Source organism: Pogona vitticeps, chromosome 5 (genome assembly GCF_051106095.1).
Source record: "Pogona vitticeps strain Pit_001003342236 chromosome 5, PviZW2.1, whole genome shotgun sequence".
NCBI lineage: Eukaryota > Metazoa > Chordata > Lepidosauria > Squamata > Agamidae > Pogona > Pogona vitticeps.
This window is the reverse complement of record NC_135787.1, coordinates 27,232,081-27,254,613: the sequence shown is the minus strand read 5'-3', so window position 1 is coordinate 27,254,613 and position 22,533 is coordinate 27,232,081. Positions and strand designations below refer to the sequence as shown.

Genomic DNA, 22,533 nt, shown 5'->3' with positions numbered 1-22,533 from the left:
TAAAATAAAAAACAAATCCTATCAGTTAAAACATCACAATTGTGTTCTTAAGGAGGCAAAGATAAATAGGTGTACATTTTTCAATCTTATGTCTCTTTAATATTTGGTTCTGGAGAGGGGTTTAAATGTAAAACCTGCAACAACACTCCTTTTTTATGGAAGAGATGGAAGAAATACACAGGCACAGTTGCTTCTTCTGAGGGCACCAAAGCTGCCAATTTTAAAATGGGTGCAGTGTTTTTTTCTGTAGCAGTAGTCTTTTCATTTGAAGCATGTTCCAAAAGGATACACTTAATCTCTATAAACCATTGCTACAAAAATGACACACAGCATACAGGTGGCCATAAACAACAAATCTGTACATCTTCTGAAGAACAAGTACACACAGAAGAAGAGTTATAAACTTGTTTTAGGAGGTGGACAATAACTACTTTATCTTCCTTCCATCTATGGTTTTGCAAGGAAGCCGTCTGCATGAAAATGCCATGCACTGAAAAGGTGTCTGCAACCAGAAAACTGCAAAGATTCAGAAGGATCCCTACAGGGACAGGAGAATTACAATGCCTGAAGGCAAGTTTAAGTCTTTTTAATAGTGAATGGCAGCACTGAGCAGGAAAAAAGCAACTACCAAATTCACAATCCCTCTCCCAAAGGAAACTAGTTCAATAGCACATCTTAAATCATTCTTGAGTGTTAGACACCAGGAATTAATGGTTGCTCTGGGTTTTTCGAGCTCTTTGGCCGTGTTCTGAAGGTTGTTCTTCCTAATGTTTCGCCAGTCTCTGTGGCCGGCATCTTCAGAGGACAGCAACCTCTGGACAGGTTGCTGTCCTCTGAAGATGCCGGCCACAGAGACTGGCGAAACGTCAGGAAGAACAACCTTCAGAACACAGCCAAAGAGCCCGAAAAACCCTGAACAACCATTAGATCCCAGCCGTGAAAGCCTTCGCGAATATATTGAAAACCAGGAATTAACTTTAATCATTCTCGCCACTTGACTCCTTGACATAAACCCAATTGCTAGACCCAGCAGATGAGGGAACAGGGATACTACCTGTGCTGGATGGGGTAACTGTCCCCTTGAAAACTCAGGTCCACAGCTTGGGTGTACTCCTGGATCCATCCCTAAGCTTGGATGCCCAGGTTTCGACGGTGGCCAGGAGTGCATTTGCACAGCTAAAGCTGGTGTGCCAGCTGCGCCAGTTCCTTGAGATATTGGATCTGGCTACAGTGACACATGGCTTAGTTACATCCCATTTGGATTACTGTAATATACTCTAGAAGACAGGAGGGCCTGGTGTGCTCTGGTCCATGGGGTCACGAAGAGTTGGACACGACTAAACAACAACAACAGCAATATGCTCTATGTAGGGCTGCCTTTGAAGACGATTCAGAAATTTCAGCTGGTACAAAACTTTGCAGCCAGACTACTGACAGGGTCAGCTACAGGGAGCATACAACACATCTGTTACAAGAACTGCATGGGCTACCAGCCTGTTCCTAGGCCCAATTCAAAGTGCTGGTCATTATCTATAAAGCCCTATACAGCTTGGGTCCAAGGTACCTGAAGGACCCAATACATATCTTCCTATATGTGCCTTCTCAGCTATTAAGATCAGCAGAGGAGGCCCTCCTCTCGGTCACATTGCCAGCACAAACACAGCTGATGGGGACATAGGAGAGGGCCTTCTCTGCAGCAGCTCCCTGTTCCAGCTATGGAACACTCTTCCTCCGGAGATCAGAAGGGCCCCTTCCCTTTTATCCTTCTGAAAAAAGCTAAAGACCCATCTCTTCAGGTAGGCTTTTAACAATTACAACTGAATCCCTGAAGCCCATTTTAAAAGATAGTTTTAATATTTTCCATGTTTTAATGTTTTAATATTTTAATTTAATTTTAAATCATATATTGTTTAATTTGTCTTTTAATATTTAACTTCTTGTGTTTTCAATTGTGTGAATTTTAATGTTGTGAGCCGCTGTGGGTCCCTTGTTGGGAGAGATGCAGAATATAAATAAAACAACAACATCATCAACAACAACAATAGTAATAGTAGTAGTAGTAGTAATAGTAGTACTACTACTAATACTACTACTACTAATAATAATACTATTAATATTAATATTAATATTAATGATGATGATGATGATGATGATGATGATGTTAGATCTATTGAAACAAACAGCTGAATGCTAAGTCAACAATACATATATCTCACAGATTTAATGGGTTTATGCTAGTTCAGATTACAAAATGACTTAAGTTTGCAACAGAAAATGTGGTTTGTTTGTAGTTTTTTGGGAGGAGGGAGGTTGAATGGTTTTGGCTTTGCTTTTTTCAAGCTAGATGCTCTGTCTGTTCACTTTAAAGAGAAGTTTCCATTTCCTGGACAAGCATCTAGTCCAAAGAAGTCACCTTGTGCTCAAACTTCAGCTGAATTGAAGCACATCCCTAAAATTAATGATCCCTTTGACTGTGAATTACACACCTTGGTCCTGGCAAGTAATGGGGCACCTCGTTCCAGGAGAAGCTCTACGACTTGATCATGTCCACTTCGTGCAGCACAGTGGAGTGGAGTCAATCCATCCTTAAAAGAAAAGTAGGCATATGTTAAGTATGTGCTCTCATGTACATATTATACTGCACCTTGAGGCATACAGCAAATTCAGTTTTTGCAAGTTTGGCTGTGCTGGAGAATTATTTCCCATATTATCACTCTTAAATCATATGGAATATCTTCAATTGAGAACTAGCAGGTCACAGAAAGAATCAACAACAGCATGCCTACAGCAATGGGTATACTCGCCTTCATAAACAATCAATATAAGAAAGAGTGCTTTCATAACACGTTAACGCATCACATCAACCCATTTACGTTAACTGTGATTTGCTGCCTTAGTCATGTATTTGTTTTGCAGACAAGCAAACTAACCACAGTTTGTTCTTCCCATTTTTGGAGAAGTCCCACTCCTTTCGTCCGATCCTTTCTATTCTTTTTAAAAAAATAGTTATAACCCATCTTTCTTTCAATCAGCTTGAGGGATGTAATGGCTGTCCTCTCCATTCCTCAGCACTTTAGCCTCTCAACGCCAGGCAGCTGTGAGAACAAACTAGGGGGAAGCCACTGTCTTGGATTCAGATAATAGTTTAAAGATATTAGAGTCTATAAACTAATAATGAAACATAGCTCCTTAATGGTGCATTCAGCTTTCTAACAATTTGTATGCAAGGATGGCTTAACAAGTCAGAATTCAACAACTGCAACCTTACTACTATTTGCATCATCGGTCCATATCTCAATCTCCATAAGATTTGGGACTGTTTGATCTGCCACTGCTCTTATGATAAAATAATGTACAGCAAAACATTGCTATATTTCTAATTGCTTTTGACAGAATACTAACAGTGATCAACTTAATGACATGTTATTTTGGGAGGAACATTAGAAATGGGATAGGGAATTGAAATGGGCAACACAAAATCAACAGAAGCAGTAGCTTTGATTTACTATGGCTGAACAGCTCTAACAACTGTTTGAAAAACTTGCTATGACAGCATTGTCTCTTTGCAACATTAGCTTTGCTGCAGAAGAACATCCTGTTCCAAAAAGCTTGGAAGACTTCTGTGCAGTGTAAGTTAGCAGAAGACAAGTCAATGGAAGATTTAGTGAAAAGAGTGCATTCTAGACCTTAGAGACCAAGAAATGGAGAAAACTTGAGAACAAAATTGCCACTGAACTTTAAAATCAGCATTACGAAAGTAGGAAAGTGTACAAAGAGAAATACATTTGCTCAAGTAATCTTTCTAGACCTCAAGTTCACTCAACATTAAAGGGCAAAATGCAGCAATTTCAGTGTGTTGTGCTTTGCAACATACAGTTTATTTTCTATTAAAATCTTAAAGCAAGAAACCAGTACATAATCACAATTAACTTAGGATCATTGATTTCAACAAACTTTTACTGCATCTAACTTGGACTGTGGCCAAGACATTTGAGATTGCTATATTTTAAAAGAGAAAATGTTTGTTCTTTAACATCTCTCATGGTGCCCTTACATGTCACATACAATTTCAACAATCTCCCTTCCCAGCATAAAGGGAAACCCTTAATTTTGTCCGTCATCTGTGTTCCATCATCTGGATCTCAAGAATACATTCAGATTCAAACTATGCAGGAACAGAAATATAAATTCCCTGAAATTGTCATGTTCTTATTCAAACAACAGGATTCCTATAGAGATAAATACTCAGGCAGTCAGACTGGCAAATGAACACTGTGTTTACCTTCCAATGATCAACCACATAAGAAAACATGCTGGAACAAAAGATATAGAATTACATGAAAACACACCCTCATATAGCCTCTAATGAGCTGTTACCTAATTCACGCCTTAGAGTAGTGAAAACAGAAGAATATAGCTATATAATTATAAAGTTAGTTTTTTTTCCCATTTTTGACCAATTCTTCCAGAAATTTTACTCATAATGGAAATAATGTCACTGAGAAACTCTGTCAATCTATGCAAGTATCATGCAGTATCTTACAGATTAATCTTTAGGCTTTCAAAGCATTCTCTACTACAGTTTCTTGCTGCAGGGCTATCATGCCCACCCCTCAACAGAATATATGTGTGTGATACTTGAGTAGCATTAACAATATCTTCACAAGACACAGATATAAAATACCCATTCAGCCAGCTACCATTTAGTGTTGGTGATACTGGTAGTTAGTTGTACAGCTGGGAGGTCCAGATAGGACTGTTAATAATCTTGCAAGACTTTTCATTCTTTGTGAGGCAGGCTAGGTTGACACATTTATTTATTTACTTAAAACATTTCTCCTGAAAAACGACTCAAGGCAGCTTACATCATTAAAAGACAGTTAACACTTTCTGCTTCAGCAAAAAAATTGATTATTTTGACAAACTGTAAATTGCAATTAAATTATAATTTTAAATTACATTTAAACTGCAAATAAGTATAAGTAAAGAAAGTACCCCTTCACGGATTGCTGCCTTGTGATGGCGAAGGGGCTTGAGTAATTCAGAGAAGCTATGGGCCATGTCGTGCAGGGTCACCCAAGACAGACAGGTCATAGTGGAAAGTTTTGACTAAACGCAATCCACCTGGATCAGGAACTGTTAAACCACTCCAGTATCCCTGCCAAGAAAACTCCATGGACAGAAACAAAAGGCTAAAAGATATGATGCTGGAAGATGAGCCCCTCAGGTCGGAAGGCATCCAACATGCTACTGAGGAAGAGCGGAGGACAAGTACAAGTAGCTCCAGAGCTAATGAAGTGGTTGGACCAAAGCTGAAAGGACACTCAGCTGCAGATGTGCCTGAAAGTGAATGGAAAGTCTGATGCTGCAAAGAAAAATACTGCATAGGAACCTGGAAGGTAAGATCTATGAACCTTGGGAAGCTGGATGTGGTCAAAAAGGAGATGGCAAGAATAAACATTGACATCCTGGGTGTCAGTGAACTAAACTGGATGGTAATGGGCGAATTCAATTCAGATGATTACCATATCTACTATTATGGGCAAGAATCCCGAAGAAGAAATTGAGTAGCCCACATAGTCAATAACAGAGTGGGAAAAGCTGTACTGGAATACAATCTCAAAAATGATAGAATGATTTCAATACGAATCCAAGGCAGACTTTTGTTTTAACAAGCTTAAACTGAAGAAAGTAGGAAAAACCACTGGGCTAATCAGGTATAATCTAAACCAAATCCATTATGAATATACAGTGGAAGTGAAAAACAGATTTAAGGAACTAGGTTTGGTGGACAGAGTGCCTAAAGAACTATGGATGGAGGATGGTAACATTGCACAGGAGGCAGCAACAAAAACCATCCCAAAGAAAAGGAAATGCAAGAAAGCAAAGTGGCTGTCCAACGATTCCTTATAAATAGCAGAGAAGAAAAGGGAAACAAAATGCAAGGGAGATAGGAAACGTTACAGAAAATTGAAAGCTGACTTCCAAAGAATAGCAAGGAGACACAAGAAGGCCTTCTTAAATGAACAGTGCAAAGAAATAGAGGAAAAGAATAGAAAGGGAAAAACCAGAGATCTGTTCAAGAAAATTGGAGTTATTAAAGGAACATTTTGTGCAAAGATGGACATGATAAAGGACAAAAATGGGAGGGACCTAACAGAAGCAGAAGACATCAAGAAGAGGTGGCAAGAATACACAGAGGGATTATACCAGAAAGATTTGGATGTCCCGGACAACCCAGATGCTGTGTGGATGCTGACCCTGAGCCAGACATCCTGGAGAGTGAAGTCAGGTGGGCCTTAGAAGCATGGCTAACAACAAGGCCAGTGGAGGTGATAGCATTCCAGTTGAACTATTGAAAATCTTAAAAGATGATGTTGTTAAGGTGCTACATTCAATATGCCAGCAAGTTTGGAAAACTGAGCAGTGGCCAGAGGATTGGAAAAGATCAGTCTACATCCCAGTCCCAAAGAAGGGCAGTGCCAAAGAATGCACCAACTACCATACAACTCATTTCACATACTAGCAAGGTTATGCTCAAAATCCTGCAAGGTAGGCTTCAGCAGTATGTGGACCAAGAACTCCCAGAAGTACAAGCTGGATTTCGAAGGGGCAGAGGAACTAGAGACCAAATTGCTAACATGTGCTGGATTATGGAGAAAGCTGAAGAGTTCCAAAAAAAATCTACTTCTGCTTCATTGAGTATGCAAAAGCCTTTGACTTGGCAAGTTCTTAAAGAAATGGGAGTGCCTGACTATGGCAAGTTCTTAAAGAAACGGGAGTGCCTGACCACCTTATCTATCTCCTGAGAAATCTATATGTGGGACATGAAGCAAAAGTTAGAACAGGATATGGAACAACTGATTGGTTCAAAATTGGGAAAGGAGTACGACAAGACTGTATATTGTCTCCCTGCTTATTTAATTTATATGCAGAATACACCATGCGAAAGGTTGGACTGGATGAATCCCACACCAGAATTAAGATTGCCAGAAGAAATATCAACAACCTTAGATATGCAGATGATACCACTCTGATGACAGAAAGTTAGAAGGAATTAAAGAACCTCTTAATGAGTGTGAAAGAGGAGAGTGCAAAAAATGGTCTGAAGCTCAACATTAAAAAAAACTAAGATCATGGCCACAGGTCCCATCATCTCCTGCCAAATAGAAAGGGAAAATATGGAGGCAGTGACAGATTTTACCTTCTTGGCCTCCATGATCACTGCAGATGGTGACAGCAGCCACAAAATTAAAAGACGCCTGCTTCTTGGGAGGAAAGTGATGACAAACCTAGATAGCATCTTAAAAAGCAGAGACATCACCTTGCCCACAAAGGTCCACATAGTCAAAGCTATGGTTTTTCCAGTAGCAATGTATGGAAGTGAGTGCTGGACCATAAAGAAGGCTGACTGCTGAATAACTGATGCTTTTGAATTGTGGTGCTGGAGACTCTTTGAGCCCCCTGGACTGCAAAGAGAACAAATCTATCCATTCTGAAGGAAATCAGCCCCGAGTGCTGACTGGAAATACAGATCCTGAAGCTGAGGCTCCAATACTTTGGCCATCTCATGAGAAGAGAAGACCCCCTGGAAAAGACCCTGATGATGGGAAAGTGTAAAGGCAAGAGGAGAAGGGGATGACAGAGGACGAGATGGTTGGACAGTGTCATTGAAGCTACCAACATGAATTTGACCAAACTCCGGAAGGCAGTGGAAGACAGGAGGACCTGGTGTGCTCTGGTCCATGGGGTCACAAAGAGTCAGACACAACTTAACGACTAAACAACAACATGCAATGTATACATAGGTGGCTTACATCATTAAAAGGCAATACATAAACCTAGAAATAATAAGTATACAAATAGTAACAAAGATCAAACAAATACCACGCTAAAAATGCTAAACAAAAGCAACACCAAAGACACACTCAAAATAGTAAGGCACAATAGTCCTTACTATTATTTAAACACCCCACTCAAGCAGCCAGTCACTGATGGAAACCCTGTAAGAAGATAAAATCTTTGCTTGCTTGCAGAAGGATAGCAAGGATCGGAGCCTCACTGGGAGGGAGTTCTAAATCCTGAGAGCAACAAGAGGGAAGACCCTCTCCCATGTCCCCACCAAATGCACCTGTGAAAGTGGAAGGACCAAAATAGAGGTAACTCAATCAATACAGCCTGTCAAGGAATCACTGGTTCCAGCCAGAGTTCTAATCTCCAGCATTACTGGATGACTGCCGTAAATACACAAAAAGCCATTTAATATTGTCATTTTTAAGTGCATGCAACAAACCAGCAGCTATCCAATTTTGAGCAAATGCTTCATTTCAGAATTTGCACAAGAAAGTCTTCAGAAAATGTATCAGTATTTCACAGACATGGAGAACTTTTTTTGTGGTGTCCCTATCTCACATGCAAGAAAGTGACAGTGAAGACTTTCAGCTGTAGGTCACGTTTCATAATTACTATCAGCAAACAGGCAAATCTATCATTTAGCACCATCTCTATTTCCAAGAAGTAAAATCAATAAAACAACTTCATTCCTTTTCTTTGCAATATTTTTGAGCAGCATACATTTTGCATGGTTTGGTGTGTGTGCCCCTCGCTGCCTGTGTCTAGCATGTTTTGCCTGAGTTTCATTTGTGCATATAGTTTGTATATTTTGTCTGTCTGTGTATTTCGATAGAATTTTATTTGTGTGTGGTTGTGTGTAATAGCTGGGTGTCTTATTGGAATATGTTTCTCTAAGCATCATTAGCTTGCTTTTGTGAAAAAATGTTGGTGCATAAAAAGGTATTTTTGAAAAAACACTCTGTGGCTAACACTTTGATCTACTTTTCATTTAACTTCATCAAATTGCTTTTTGGGAAACCAGTGTTCTGTGAATGAGCAAATAGTCACAGCAATGCTATCAGCATGCATATGAAAACTATGAATCAAAATTCCAAATATACCTGCCAGTCCCCAAAGTATTCTGTCCTAAGATATACAACATACATAGGAGTGATGCGTAATGAAACTATAGGACAACATCACAATAAAACATATCCAAAGTATAAAAACAGAAGAATACCTTAAGGAGCCTAGACACTTGAGTAGGATCATAGACTAATTGAGATGGAAAGGACCTATAAAGGCCATCAAGTCCAACTCCCTGCTCAGTACAGAAATCCAAATCAAAGCAGATCTGACAGATGGTTCTCCAATTTTCTTTTGAATGCCTTCAGCACTGGGGTGCCCACCATCTCCACTGTTATACTGCTCTAACAGCTCAGATATTTTCCCTGATATTCAGCCTAAATATGGCTCCTTGTAGCTTGAGTCCATTATTATGTGTCCTGCACTGTGGGATTCAGCTGCTTTGGGTCCCTTGTTGGGAGAAATACGGCATATAAATAAAACTAATAATAATAATGATCGAGAACTGTATGTTTTATCAAGTGCTTTAATAAGAGCAATAGCTGATTAAACCTAGTGCCCTAATGATGCCAATTGCTAGTTCCCCATTGACATGAGGAGGAAATTCCAAGAAAAAAGACTCCGCAGAGGGCCCTTGGACATAATGACCTTTCCTGGCCAAAAGAACCCCCAAACAAAACCCAAACAAAAACAAAAGAGCAGTTTCCTCAGAGGCCGTAGATAGGCTGCTATATGAAAATTCACTCACTCCGTTTTTTTAAATCTCTGAACAAGTGAAAACTGCTGGAATACGTGTGATTTGGTATGTAGAAACTAGGGAGGCGAGTGGCCTCCCTAGAAAGATTTGTCCTTTCTCATAAAGTCATTTGATTATTGTTGCAGATATTTGTGTGTATTGTACAATTTGACATCCCACATAGGATGTGGTGAGTTAGAGGAAAGGAAAACGAGGCCATTTTGCCAAGATTGGATTGTGGATTCTCAAACCATTGGGGGAAAGGCTTGCACGTTAGCCTGGCCCTCCAAGTGACGAATGCTGAAGCTAGAAAGATTGGTAATTGGATCCTAATGTGAAAGAGAGAGGAGTAACCGATTTCTCCTCGAAAACTGGGAAATGCCCCATCTTTCAAAATTTTGGCTTTTTATTATCCTATTTATTTGTGGCCACAGCAAAACAGACAAAATAACGATGAAAGAAAATACATAAAAGGGGAGGGGGGGGAGCTTGACACAAAGCCTTCTGAGAGAGGTGTGACAGTGACAAACAAAACTAAAGCTCTGGAATCTCCCCCACTGGAAAGTGTGTAAAGCTGTCACCTGAGTGTCCTGCAGAACGCAAACAGAAAAGGATGCTCAATCCTGTGCAAATCAGGACGCCAGTGCTTTGTGATGCTCTCTGGGTTCTGTTTCAGTGTCCCCATGCTGGCAGCTTTGAGTGACACGACCAGCTGACAGGGGTGATAAGCCAAACAATGAATGCCTTTTAAAATTAGATTCTTTGTGAGGAACTGGAGGTGGTTTTACATAGGTCATGTGATCCAAGGCTGCACTTTGATCCAGCTGGCTTAATAAAGTTCCAGGTTCAGAAGGTATGAAATAATGTATAAAGGAAGTAAGATGTAACTTGTAGAATCTCAGTGGGCTTTCATGGCTGGATGGAACAGATGCCTGAACTAAGCTTTTAAAATGCTTATGTCTACAACTATATCCCAGAACTAAAACTCCATGAATAAAAAAGGCACTTGCTTGTTTCCACCCATTTTCTATGCATAAGTAAGACTCTCCCTTGTCTCTTTTTTCCAAGTACAGAAATACTCCTTGTTTTTCTGCATTAGTATTGCAAAGCTTTCTTTTGCAACACAGCATCTAATTCTACAAATAAGCTTCATATGGAACACAGGAAACTGCCTTTCACAGAGTAAAGCTATCAATTCATCTAGCCTAGTATACTTTGATCCAACAGCAAGCCTCCCACCAAATTCCTTTCCCTCAAATCTTTCCATGGAGCTTGAATACATATTCTTACTAGCACTACAGTTTTTGTGACCCTCCTCTTTCCCTCTTTCAGGGTGCCACCTTGGAAGCTGAAAAGGCACACCGTGTTTCACCCTCAGGCTCTGCCACTGATAGAGAGGGAGAGCAAAGAAAAGGAGGGTGATACTCTGTAGAGCCTGGGAACAATTTTGGGGATAAAGAGGGGGGGGGGTGATGCTTCTGCTATGGTTGTTAAAGCCCTGTTCTTCCTGCTTTGAAAATAACATGGGAAAAATGGATTTCAGACACCTGCACAGCAGTCAAAGGTACAGTGGGGTCTCGACTTACGAACGGCTCGACATACGAACGTTTCGACTTACGAACCGCTCTCATAGGAATATACGGACTCGACTTACGAACTTAGATTCGAGTTACGAACTCCTTTTCCCCCCCCTTTTTTAAAGCTAAGTCATCTTAGGTTAAAAGAAAAAAAGAAAAAATATCCCCCTCTAGTGGCAGAAGGCGGAATAGCAGCTTCCCATTAGTTTCTATGGACGAAAAGAGCAGATACGGATTAAATGGTTTTCAATGCATTCCTATGGGAAATGCAGATTCGACTTAAGAACTTTTCGACCTGAGAACTGCCTTCCAATACGGATTAAGTTCGTAAGTCGAGACCCCACTGTAAAGGCAGAAAGGTTCAAGCTCATAATGAGCTCAGAAAGAAACCATTTGTGAGTTACAGCATTCACAGTAGTTGTCAAGGATCTGATTCTTCTTCCTCTGCTCAACTTCTCTTTCTCTCTTCTGTAGGCTCTTATTTCAGTTGTATTTGGTACAATGACCTCCATGAAGTCTGGCTCCAGTCATGACTGGTTACATGATCACCATCGTCTTTGTGTCTGTATCTCTTTCTCTCTGTGTGTGCTTCATGACACATGAAGTTCCTGACCCCAGACACAGCTTGAAGTGTCACCCTAAAGGTCAAACAGTTTCTACTCCCCTTGCCCAAGTGGAAAGCACATCAGCTTCCAGGGGGTGTTGCATCTGATTTTCACTAATGCTGCTTACTGAATTCAGTTGACCATTCCCAAAAGCTGCTCTTGATGGATGTGTATAGTTTAACATATACCAAGTTTAACATTACCAAGTAGGTAATGAGTATCAGTGAAAACTGAGTCCCCTGCCTTGTTCTTGAGAAAGCACTTGCTGCTAGCACAAAACCACCAACAGATGCAACCCTTTTCCAGAGCACCACCCAGAATTTGGATTGCTGGCCTGTCTAAATGCCTAAAATTTCACTAAGTTAAACAAGCAATAATGCTGTCTATGTGGCTTGGATCTTTACAAAATCATATTTTGAATAAATTTCCCTTCATGCAATAAGTTTTCACCAAAGGAAGGAGCACTGAATAACATCTTGGATGAATGAAACTGTACTTTCATTCATACGAGATAGACTTGGAATTAAAACCTCTATGTAAATTCATGAGTTTAAGAAGGGGAGTACCTAAAGGAATGCACCTTATTGTTTTTTATTCAGGCCCACATCTAAACAAAAAGAAGGAAAAGAGGGGGGAAATGCATGATGACGTACATTCAGGGAAAAGAAACACTCACCCTGGTTTTGGCATCGATCTGCCCTCCACGATCCAACAAGAGCTTCACCATATTAGTGTTTCCCCTTTTGGAAGCCACATGCAGTGGGGTGATTCCATTCTACACCATGAAAAGAACAAACAAAAAGCATGATGGGCTTGAAGAGGTTCAATGGGAATGGCTTTGCGTTTTGACAAGATGCAGTCAAGAAGATAAGAAATGAGGCATCACAGCATACAAGAAACAGGAAACATCCTGTCTTAAAGCAGTTTTACTGCTATGGAGTGTTAACAGTGCAAAGTGTATTATAATTATACTTATATATTTTTAACTTAATTATAGTTACATATTATAGATATGTATTATATCTGCTGGGAGAAAATCTGATCTACATTATGCTTAACATTTTGTTTGAATAAAGAGACATTTAATGCTGTAGCTGTAATTAATGACAACTAGATATTGATAGTAATTTTATATTTAAGCTTTTAATGTGTTCATTAAATATCTGAAGAAACTGCAACTTCTAATATTGAAAACTTAGTTTGAATGCAGTACTGTCAATCCAAATCATGTAAATCTAATGAAAGCATATACATACATATTTTAAAATATGCTAACATTTTAGGGGTTGGGGGGATTCTTTTGCTGATTCTTAAAGCAGCAACAACAAAAACAACTGCCACAACATCAAATGTCACATTCACACAATATGCAAGACAGATAAAGTGTCCACACTAATCAATATTCATAACATATGTACTTAAATACATAAGCAACACATAGTCAACATTAGTCAACACACAATGAAGCCTATTACCATCACATACATTAACTGCATAGATGTTCTTAATAAAGATTAGAAGATTTTTGTCTCATCTTTTATTTGTGACAGTTGTCCTTACATATATTTTTGATGGGAATTAGTGCTCTCATTGGGAAACCAGAACAAAATACAAAATAGCTGAAATTTTAATTGTCATAAAAAATGAGAGGAACTCTGAAAAACATTCTTCACCTAGTTCAGAGGCAGGTATTAAAAAAAAAATAAAACTGATGCACCATTTCATGTGTATGCAGTGCATGCAAGGCTGACCATCTCCAAGAAGTGGTGAGCCAAGCTTTCAGGCTTTGTGCTATGTAACAATAGGAAAAAAATACTTGTTCAATTGTACGCATGCTTTTCTAAAAGTAAGATATATTGAGTTCAATTGTAACTGTTTAGGATAAAGGCTCTCCCCTTCATAAGTTGATGATGAATTGCTAGTCCCATCAAGTTGACTAGGGTTTATGTTCAATAGGGGAAACAACCATCTTTGAAGAACCACAAGTTTCTCAGTCCTGGTAGACAAGATGCCGTTTAAATCAGGGGTCTCAAACTCAATTTACATGGGGGCCGCTGGAAGCAGGAGTCTGGGTGAGGCTGAGTCGCATCAGATTTTCCACCAAGCGGAGCAAGAGCCCGAGGAAGCCACCCAGGAGTTTACTTAGCCCATCTGGGGCTACAGGGAAGGGGGGGCGTGCGAGCCCTTGTCGCTGGCCACAACCCCCTCCAGCTCCTTCTTCACTACCACCACCACCACCAGCAGCAGGACGAAGAAGCAGAGAAGGGAGGGAGCGCCAGCGACCACCTAGCTGGGGGGGGGGAGGGCAGGGCATAAAATATTTTTAAAAAGCCCTCACAGAATTCGCCTTGCCAAAGGAGAAAAGCCCCCACTGGTACCTGCAAAATTAAACAGAACAGGGTGGCACCCACAGGTGCGCTCGTGTGCACACGCACACAAAAACACACACACACACACACACAGAGGTCCGGCAACCTTCCTCTGAGCCCCCCCCCCAAATAAAGGCACACTCAGCAGCAGCAGCTATCCCCACCACGACAGAGGAGCAAACTTTGTGAGGCGAGCCCATGCAGCCTCCAGAGCTGAGGCGGCTGAAGCAAGATGAAGAGGAGGAGGAGGAAGCACCACTGGGAGCTGAGGCGGCAGCTGGCCGGGCTGGTGCTGGGAGTGCCAAGAGAGAAAGAGAGCCAGAGAGCCACTTCCCTGGAAAAGGTGGCGGCGGCAGCTGCTGTTGGTGGGTTGGAGGGTTAGTGGCCTTGGCAGTGGCTCGGGCATTTGGGGAAAAGGGCTGGCAGCAAGCCTCGCTTGCTGGCTCTCCCCTAAGACAGTGCCTCTTGCACCCTTCAGACAGGCGGGCTGGCTGGCATGCTGCAGTTCCAGATGGAGGGTGCAAGAGGCGCTGTCTTGGGAGAGAGCCAGCGAACTAGGCAAGGATTTTTTGGACTCTTGACAGCAGAGGAGGTGTGGGCGCTTCGGGGGGGCAGGCAAGGCGGGGGCCACAAACTATCATCCGGCGGGCCGCAAAAGGCCCCCAGGCGGCATGTTTACGACCCGTTTTAAATCAATCTTCCTATTCTCTCTGTGCATCTAACAATAGATGCACTCATTTGTGTAGGTAAGATGGATATTATTAACTTATCCCTTGCATCCCACCCCACCTCATCCCACTTTATTTTCTAACTGGGGAAAAATGCTCAAATGGCTAATAATTTGGAAAATACAAAAGAAACAAAATCTACACCAATACATTGCCATTTATATTTTATTAAATGGATTTTTTCGAACTAGCTATAATAAATACATTTCACTGTCTGCTGAGGTGGCCGTGTGTCCTCCTTTAAAAGGGCTAATCCTTCGTTTTGGTGGCATGCAGATGGCCACCCTATGCATCCCCCACAGTGCACTTTCCTGGCTGAGCAGGGAAATTGCAGGTTTTTATTGGTAAATATATCTAATCAACCCTTTTTCATTTTTGAAGTACAATGATAGCGGGCGGCTCATTTTGAAAGAAAAGATGCAAACCGCACACAGTGATATATCTACTGATGAATGGCAGGAAAGATACGGCAGGGCATGTCAAATCTGCATGATATTCCCCTGAGGTAGCACATTCCATCAACTCAGCACCACAGTAAAGAAGTGTAGTGGTACCTACCTACTATACATGGAGAAAAATCTTAAATTTACAGTGGCACCTAAGCAGGTTTATATGAGAAAGTAATAAATCATAAAAACATGTGTAGAAACATGTACATCCTTGCAGTAGTTGAACTGCAATGAGCTTTTGTTTTTACTGAATAGTGTAACAAAGATACTTCATTAGCAGGGAAAAAATTAAGGAGACAAGACCTATGCATATGTGTAAACTAGGTGTCTACAAAGTAATGACTGTGTGGTATCTCCTTCAGTGGAGATTCATCAGATTGCCATTAATAATGTTAATTATTCCACTAATTTGTGTGTGGGCTATTGGGATACATATGAAATGTACACTATTCTAGCCAAAAATGTTCTGTCCACTGATAAAACAAACCAATTACAGTCTGTTGCTTTCTAACTGTGAAAGATGTCTTGTGTTATGGACCACCAAGTCATTATCAATTTATGTTTACCCTAATAGAGCTTCTGAGGTACATGGGATATTTAAAGATTATTTTTACCACTGCACACCCCCCCCATGAGTTTCCATAACCAAACTGGGATTTGAATCTAGGTCTCACGTGTATTAGTCAACACTCTATCTATCACACTTTGCTGCCTCGAAAAAACATCTTATTTGTTGCTTGGTTTCTGCAGAATAAATGTAAGGATCATTCATTTTAAATCAACACTAAATCAGATCTGTGAATAGAAAAACCTTAGCACTTCTGCTAAGAATATTTGGACATTTAACTAATGTTGACCTGCCCTTTCTCTGATCATTTATGTTTGAAAAAGTAACCCAAGTAGCCAATCCATACCCTGGCTGTGAAATCCACTACAGCTCCACGGTTGAGCAGAAGTGTTGCGACATTAACATTCCCATAGTGTGCTGCTATGTGCAAAGGTGTGAAGCCACTCTGAAAAGGAAAAGGAAACAGTTCAAAATCAGAGAACAACCATTTTTTGCATAAGGATTTTTCTTGTGAAAACTGAAAGCATGTTAACTCAAAGCAAAAACACTGCCTGAGTCAACCAGAATTATTTCTACTCTTTCCTGCAACAGATAACCAAAAGCATGATTTATCAGTTTAGTTATTTAATATTCAGGGTTTTTTAAAATTAGAAATGTACAAAGAAGCCTATTTTCTCCTCAACTTCTAAGGAAAGGAAAGGACAAATCCTTGATTCTAGCAGGAAATGAGGCTTCTAAGCATTTAACTTTATGGAAACATCAGGATCACGTAGGTTAATTAGTTGCACATCGAGATGCCTCATCTCACAATGATAAAATGCAGTGAAAAGCTATTGGCCATGCTTGGAAACTGGAGTGTTGTAGTCCAAAAATGTAACTTCCAAGTTTTGAAAACATGGATGCTTTTGCTTGCAAAGAAGCCTATTCCATTTGGGCTTTGCGATCACTCCTTATGAATCCTGACCAATATTTTTCTTAAATACCAAATTATTTTTGAGGCCAATAGATTGTTAGCCCAACATAAGTATTGCTTTAGCAAGAAAGGCAGTGCTTATTTTTATTGTGTCACTAAAACATTGAAATAAATGATAGCATTAAATGACTTCAACATGAAATTGTATCCCAGCTCTATACACTATACAGAAAAAAGCTCTTTTAGAAAATTCTCTCTCTCTCTCTCTCCTCAACCTTTCAAATAAACTTTTTAAAAATGCCTGGGTAGGGTAAAGGTGTAGCAGAGGTGATGATTGCACCACTGTGTGTAATCCACATAATAGCCATGTGGGAAACCATTACATAATTTAAAGGAGAAAAAGCTGGTTGACTCAGGCAGTGTTTAATTTGGAACTGCATCCCAATGATTTCAGGATTTTTGAATTATTGCAGAAGTTGGAGATCCATAAAAAATGTAAAAGGCCCATAGGAAAACACCTCAAAGCAGCAGAGCAGTGCAATTGTTCTTGCAGTTGTCAAAATCATCAGGTTAGTGGGGCTCCATTTGAGAGTTGCCAATATGCCAGGAATCAGCTCAAAGAAAGTAATGGATTGGCATCCAGAATGTTGTTTGGACTTTAACCCCTGTTAACAACTCAGCCAGCTGACCACCCTCATTTCTTTGAATTGTCATGCTAAAAAGTAATTTTTCCAAACTTTGGACAGTTTTACATTAGACACAATTTTACTTTATTTAACCCTCATCCATTTGGATGGGACATTACCAATTATATATTTATTGCAGACCACGATAGCAAGAAGCATGTTGGTTGTAGGTTACTCTCCTTTGAGCAAAGGGAAGGACAGACAGGAGAGTAATGAACTATCAGTGACACCAAGAAATGCAAGTCTTGGATGTCTAAACCTTCTGCTAACCTTCATTGTAAACACTACACTATAATGTTCATGGAGTTAGAAAATACCCCAGAACTAACTCAATGGAAGTTTGAGCAATCCATCTGGATGAGGTTTCAAGAAACCCATTTGGATGAGGTTCCAACTGTTTAAAATCATCATCACTATCATCCTCAATTCCAAAACATAAATCCATGGAAAAAAGAATAAAAGTGCAAGAGAAAATAGAAAAAAAATGGCTACCATTTGTACATATTTAGATATTACATAGGACACTGTTTGAAGTGAACTGTACAGCATAGGAAAAATATGCAGGGGTTATCCATAGAGATAAAAGGGAAAAAATTAACAAGACCATTATTTTTGGTACCTCAGTTGTCCTATTCACCATCATCTGTTGCAGCATGTTTTGGGGAGAAAAGGAAAAATATTACAGATTTGCAGAAAACAGAGAACCAAGTTGTTCACTGAAATGAATTATTTTGTTGTTATGGGGAAAAAGCTGACAAACAAGTTAGTTTTAGACTTAAGTGTAGGCAACCTAAACTCATATGGGTCACAGAGACCAATATCCTACTCAATAACTAGACTGCTTCAACAATTGTTTTGCCTTGGGAGATTTAAGAAATTTACTGAATTTGATATTTCAGAGACAGAGAAAGTCACTTGTGCTAATAAGACTACATCTTCAAATGCACAAAAAGCCAAATATCCTTCAACGGTTAAAAAGAGACTATAAAGTGAAGCCTGATTGGTGCCTTTGCAAAGCAAATTCATTCCTCTTGAAACTCCATAGTATGGAGAAGAACTTTATTGCAGATGCTGGTTTTAGCACCCACCATAACAAAAGGAGCAATATTATTTGCACTGATATTTTTAAAGCAATTGAATGAATATGAGCTCAGCTTGAAAAGTTACTTTGGATGGCAGTTTCCAGAATCCTCTAGCTAGCATGGCCATTGATTATGCTAACCAGGGGATTCTGGAAGCTGTAGTTTCCCAAAGTAACTTTTCCATGCATTGGATACTACTGTCTTAGGGGCTGCCTAATACAATATGTTTTTAAAGTACATGTGCAAGATATTTTATATGTACACTTAAATATGTTCGTGTAAAAGTATGAGACAAGAATGTGGCTGTTTTGAAGGAATCCTACAAGCAGCTACAAATGGCTGCAGCTCCTTCCTCAGATGAAAAGATCATCTGGCCCCACATAATGCAAGAAAGAGCCCTTGGAAGCAATCATTTTTTGTGCCATCCCACTTTTACTGTGTAAAAGTCACGGACTATTTTTACCTTAGACTGAACATCAGCATTGTGATCATTCTGGAGCAGAAGTGCGGCTGATTTGGTGTCATCTTTCCTGGCAGCAATATGCAATGCTGGCAACCGCACTTTCCCCTTAGTGTCATTCTCCAGAAGGATAGCCACTGCCTGATTATGTCCTTGCTGCAATGCAACAGCTAATGGAGTGAAGCCATCCTGTTGTAGTGGAAAGAAAAAAGTACTTCAGAAAGTCACCAGTTGGAATAATCAGACAGGATTGGGGGGGTTGGAATCCATAGCCCCAATCACTAAAATTAGCAGTTGGCCCCTAAACAAGTCAGAGCAGGGTTTTCACATTTTAAAGAAAACAGAGCAACAGAAATCATGAATTCTCCCTCAACACACACACATGCAAACTCACTCATAGCCAACATTGCTATTCCAATAAAATAAATCACTACACTCATAGATCACTTGTTTTTAGGCCATGTGTAAAAAGGAAATGCCACACAGTCTTCAATTATGCAAATAGTTGTGTAACTATATTTAAAACTTGTTGCACAACCTAGTCCAGCAGCTGCATGCCTACAGACCGCAAGTGTTTGCACATGGGAAAAGCCAACAGAATTTGACAAGAACAGTGTTTCTACACACTATCAACAAGTTGGGTTTAGGCCACACTAAGAGTCTTAAGTAATTTAACACCTTCCTTGAAAGTGAAAACCTATACGGGCCTTTGCAGTAGCAGGCGTTCCAATGCAGAATTGTTTTATAATAACATTTGGAAATATTAGGCTTGAATTTTTTGGGGGGTGGGGGTGGGGGAATTAAAACTCACATCCAAAAACCCTGTTGCACTACACTGAGAAAAGTTTCCAAAAAAATTTAGTACTAGATTTTATATCTCCAGATATTAAACTCAGAAGGAAATTTTAACAGATTTCTCTCTGATTTTTTCCCCATTTGAAGTTTATTTCATCTCCTCTGCCCACTTACTTACTTTTCAGTGAAAATGTGCATGAATACATGCAAGCATTTGTTGTATCATCTTTCTGAATATGCTGTTTTTTGTACACAAGCTAGCCTAGTATACACATATTTCAATGATTTTCTTTGGTATACTATTGCTTGCAAGAATTTTTATGGATACTTTCCCTAAGACAGAGGAGGGCAATGGCTCCAAAGCAATTCTTGCAGTTTCTGAGCTCTATTCCTGTAAACAAACAAACAAACAAGGAAAGGAGCACCTTGCTTTTTGTTTTACACCCCCACACACACACATCAAAACAGGGAGTGAATTTCTAGCCACTACTTTTCTTTTCTGGAGGTGAGTATTTTGGGGGCTAATGCAACCGGCTATGGCCCCAGGTCCTAGTACTTACCAGCACCTACCATAATGCTATGCAACATTTTCTACAGAAAAATGTACCACAAAATTCTAAGAAGTGTGACTACTTGGGGTTAACTGTACATTCATACATAATGTGAACTTGTTAAGTTCTTCTTGCTGAAGTGTGAAAAAAACTGAATTTTTCTAGCAGTGTTATGGGATCTAATATTGTTTAGTTTGGGTATGCCAAATTTTGATAGCAGTTGTTAATGGTAGGGGAAGGGTGCTGTACACACAGAGCTAATGATGGACTGCTGTTTGTATTAATTTTAATTAACCACCATATGTTTGGGCCAAGACCCCAGTGGGACATACAACCTGCACAACATCTGATTGTACTAACAAGTCTACATTCTATTCATTTGCACAAAGAGGCATCCAATACCTGTTTGTGCAAGTGGCTCCCAAAGGACACAAAATAGCTGGGCACCATAAGCAAACCAACCAATATGCTAATTAGGGAGCCAGCTAGTGCCTGATTGTGAATGGCAAAGCTGCTTGCCACACTGGAAAAACAGATCATCCTTCCTCCTCTGCCTGATTACAAGGAGCTACAGCAGAAGGGCATTCTTTTAAGCCAACATGATCTTGCCCTCCAAGTCACCTGCTTGATACAAAATCAAAAGAAACCTCAAGCTTTGCTTGGACCAATAATCAAAGTACAAGACAATGGAAGCGAAGTAGATTTTTGTTCCCATTTAAATCAGGTTAAATTATGTCTGATTTTTTTTTTAAGTGGGAGGATTTTAGATCCACCTGAGAAAGTGGAATGGCATCTCATCCTATTTCATGCAGTACCTTGGCCTTGTATTTAAAAATAGCTATACAGCTGCTTATTATTTCTTTCTTATGATAACATGGCCACATTTTCAAATTCATATTACTCTGAGGTGAATCCAACTGATAAGTCTAGAGTGGGACCAGGAAGATGAACCATACATTTCTCATTAATACACGGAACATAAAACAAGACATGCACAGAATTATGTATTGCAAGAGCATCCAGTGATTCATTTGCAAGCACTGTTTCTGCCGAGTTGCTTAGCAACCTCACAGGAGTTCATACCCCTGTAAAGCTGAAATGGTAACATGATCTCAGCCTACCCCAGCAACAGAAAAGATTATTTTAGGAGCCTTCATCAAATGCAACAGTATCCACTGAATGAAAGGATGGCAAAACAGCTGTTAACAAAGGCGAGCTTGGTGTAAGTGCAACTCTAATAAATGCCATACCATTTTAAATGCCCCGTGGTGAGTTTACCTCATACCAAGGAGGGTGACAAATGCAGGAGTTGATAAGGGACCAGTTCACATTGCACAACTCCTAAAAGTGGAAGAGCATTTGGGAATATACAGATTTGTCCATGGATCAACACTTTCTGCCTTCTTAATTAAACTTTAATTCTACTTTTAGGCTCTTGACACGTGCAAGCAGAGGGGTGTCTGGGGTGCCTCCCTGAATTTTGGGAGTTCTTGATTACATGGAGAACAGAAACCTCTCTTCTTCAGATTGATTGCTTCCACTCGCGGATACTGCGATGAAGGAAGGAGCTAGGCATTTACTTCCTTGTCTCTTGAAAAAAAATGGTAAGTGATATCTGAGTAGCCCTCTAGAAATTCTGAAGAGATCTAAAGGAGTAATTTAGACCAACCAATATACAGACTTAGGAATATATATCATAAGATCTTCTTATATGAAGCATGAAAAATAAATGTTAGAAACAAAAGAGAAGGTTGGATTTCCCTTAAAGATTCCCAGTTCCATTGATGTCACCAGAGCCACAAATAGAATACCAAACCATCTTCATACACCACACATCAGCAGGGAGCTGATTTGAAATATTGAAGAACACAGCAGACCAAAGAGTATTTTCCCTACAGTGTAGTTGCACTCTGAATCTGACACACAAACAGCACAGTTAAACAGGCCAATGTTACAAGCATTAATGACACTTTGCTAACCTCTTGGGTACTCTGTATAATCAAAAATGGTATCCTTCCAAAATACCTGGCTGGAACAGGACAGGAGGCACAACTTTGTGACAATTCCCATCCTTCTTGGACAGGTATTTAAAAAC

General features: G+C 39.9%; 1 protein-coding gene across 50 annotated transcripts in view; it reads right to left on the bottom strand.

Moving 5' to 3' along the window:
- Positions 1–22,533, bottom strand: part of ANK2 (ankyrin 2) — a 328,145-nt gene that overhangs the window by 94,397 nt on the left and 211,215 nt on the right. For 37 of the 50 annotated variants that reach the window (XM_078376593.1, XM_078376594.1, XM_078376595.1 and 34 more), the window contains 5 exons: positions 19,096–19,281; positions 18,170–18,193; positions 16,298–16,396; positions 12,514–12,612; positions 2,487–2,585 (listed from right to left, as the gene is read on the bottom strand). In XM_078376593.1, the coding sequence (XP_078232719.1) occupies positions 2,487–2,585; positions 12,514–12,612; positions 16,298–16,396; positions 18,170–18,193; positions 19,096–19,281 (507 nt within the window). The remainder of the gene's footprint in view (positions 1–2,486; positions 2,586–12,513; positions 12,613–16,297; positions 16,397–18,169; positions 18,194–19,095; positions 19,282–22,533) is intronic. The other 13 variants (XM_078376597.1, XM_078376608.1, XM_078376603.1 and 10 more) reach the window with 1 other exon arrangement.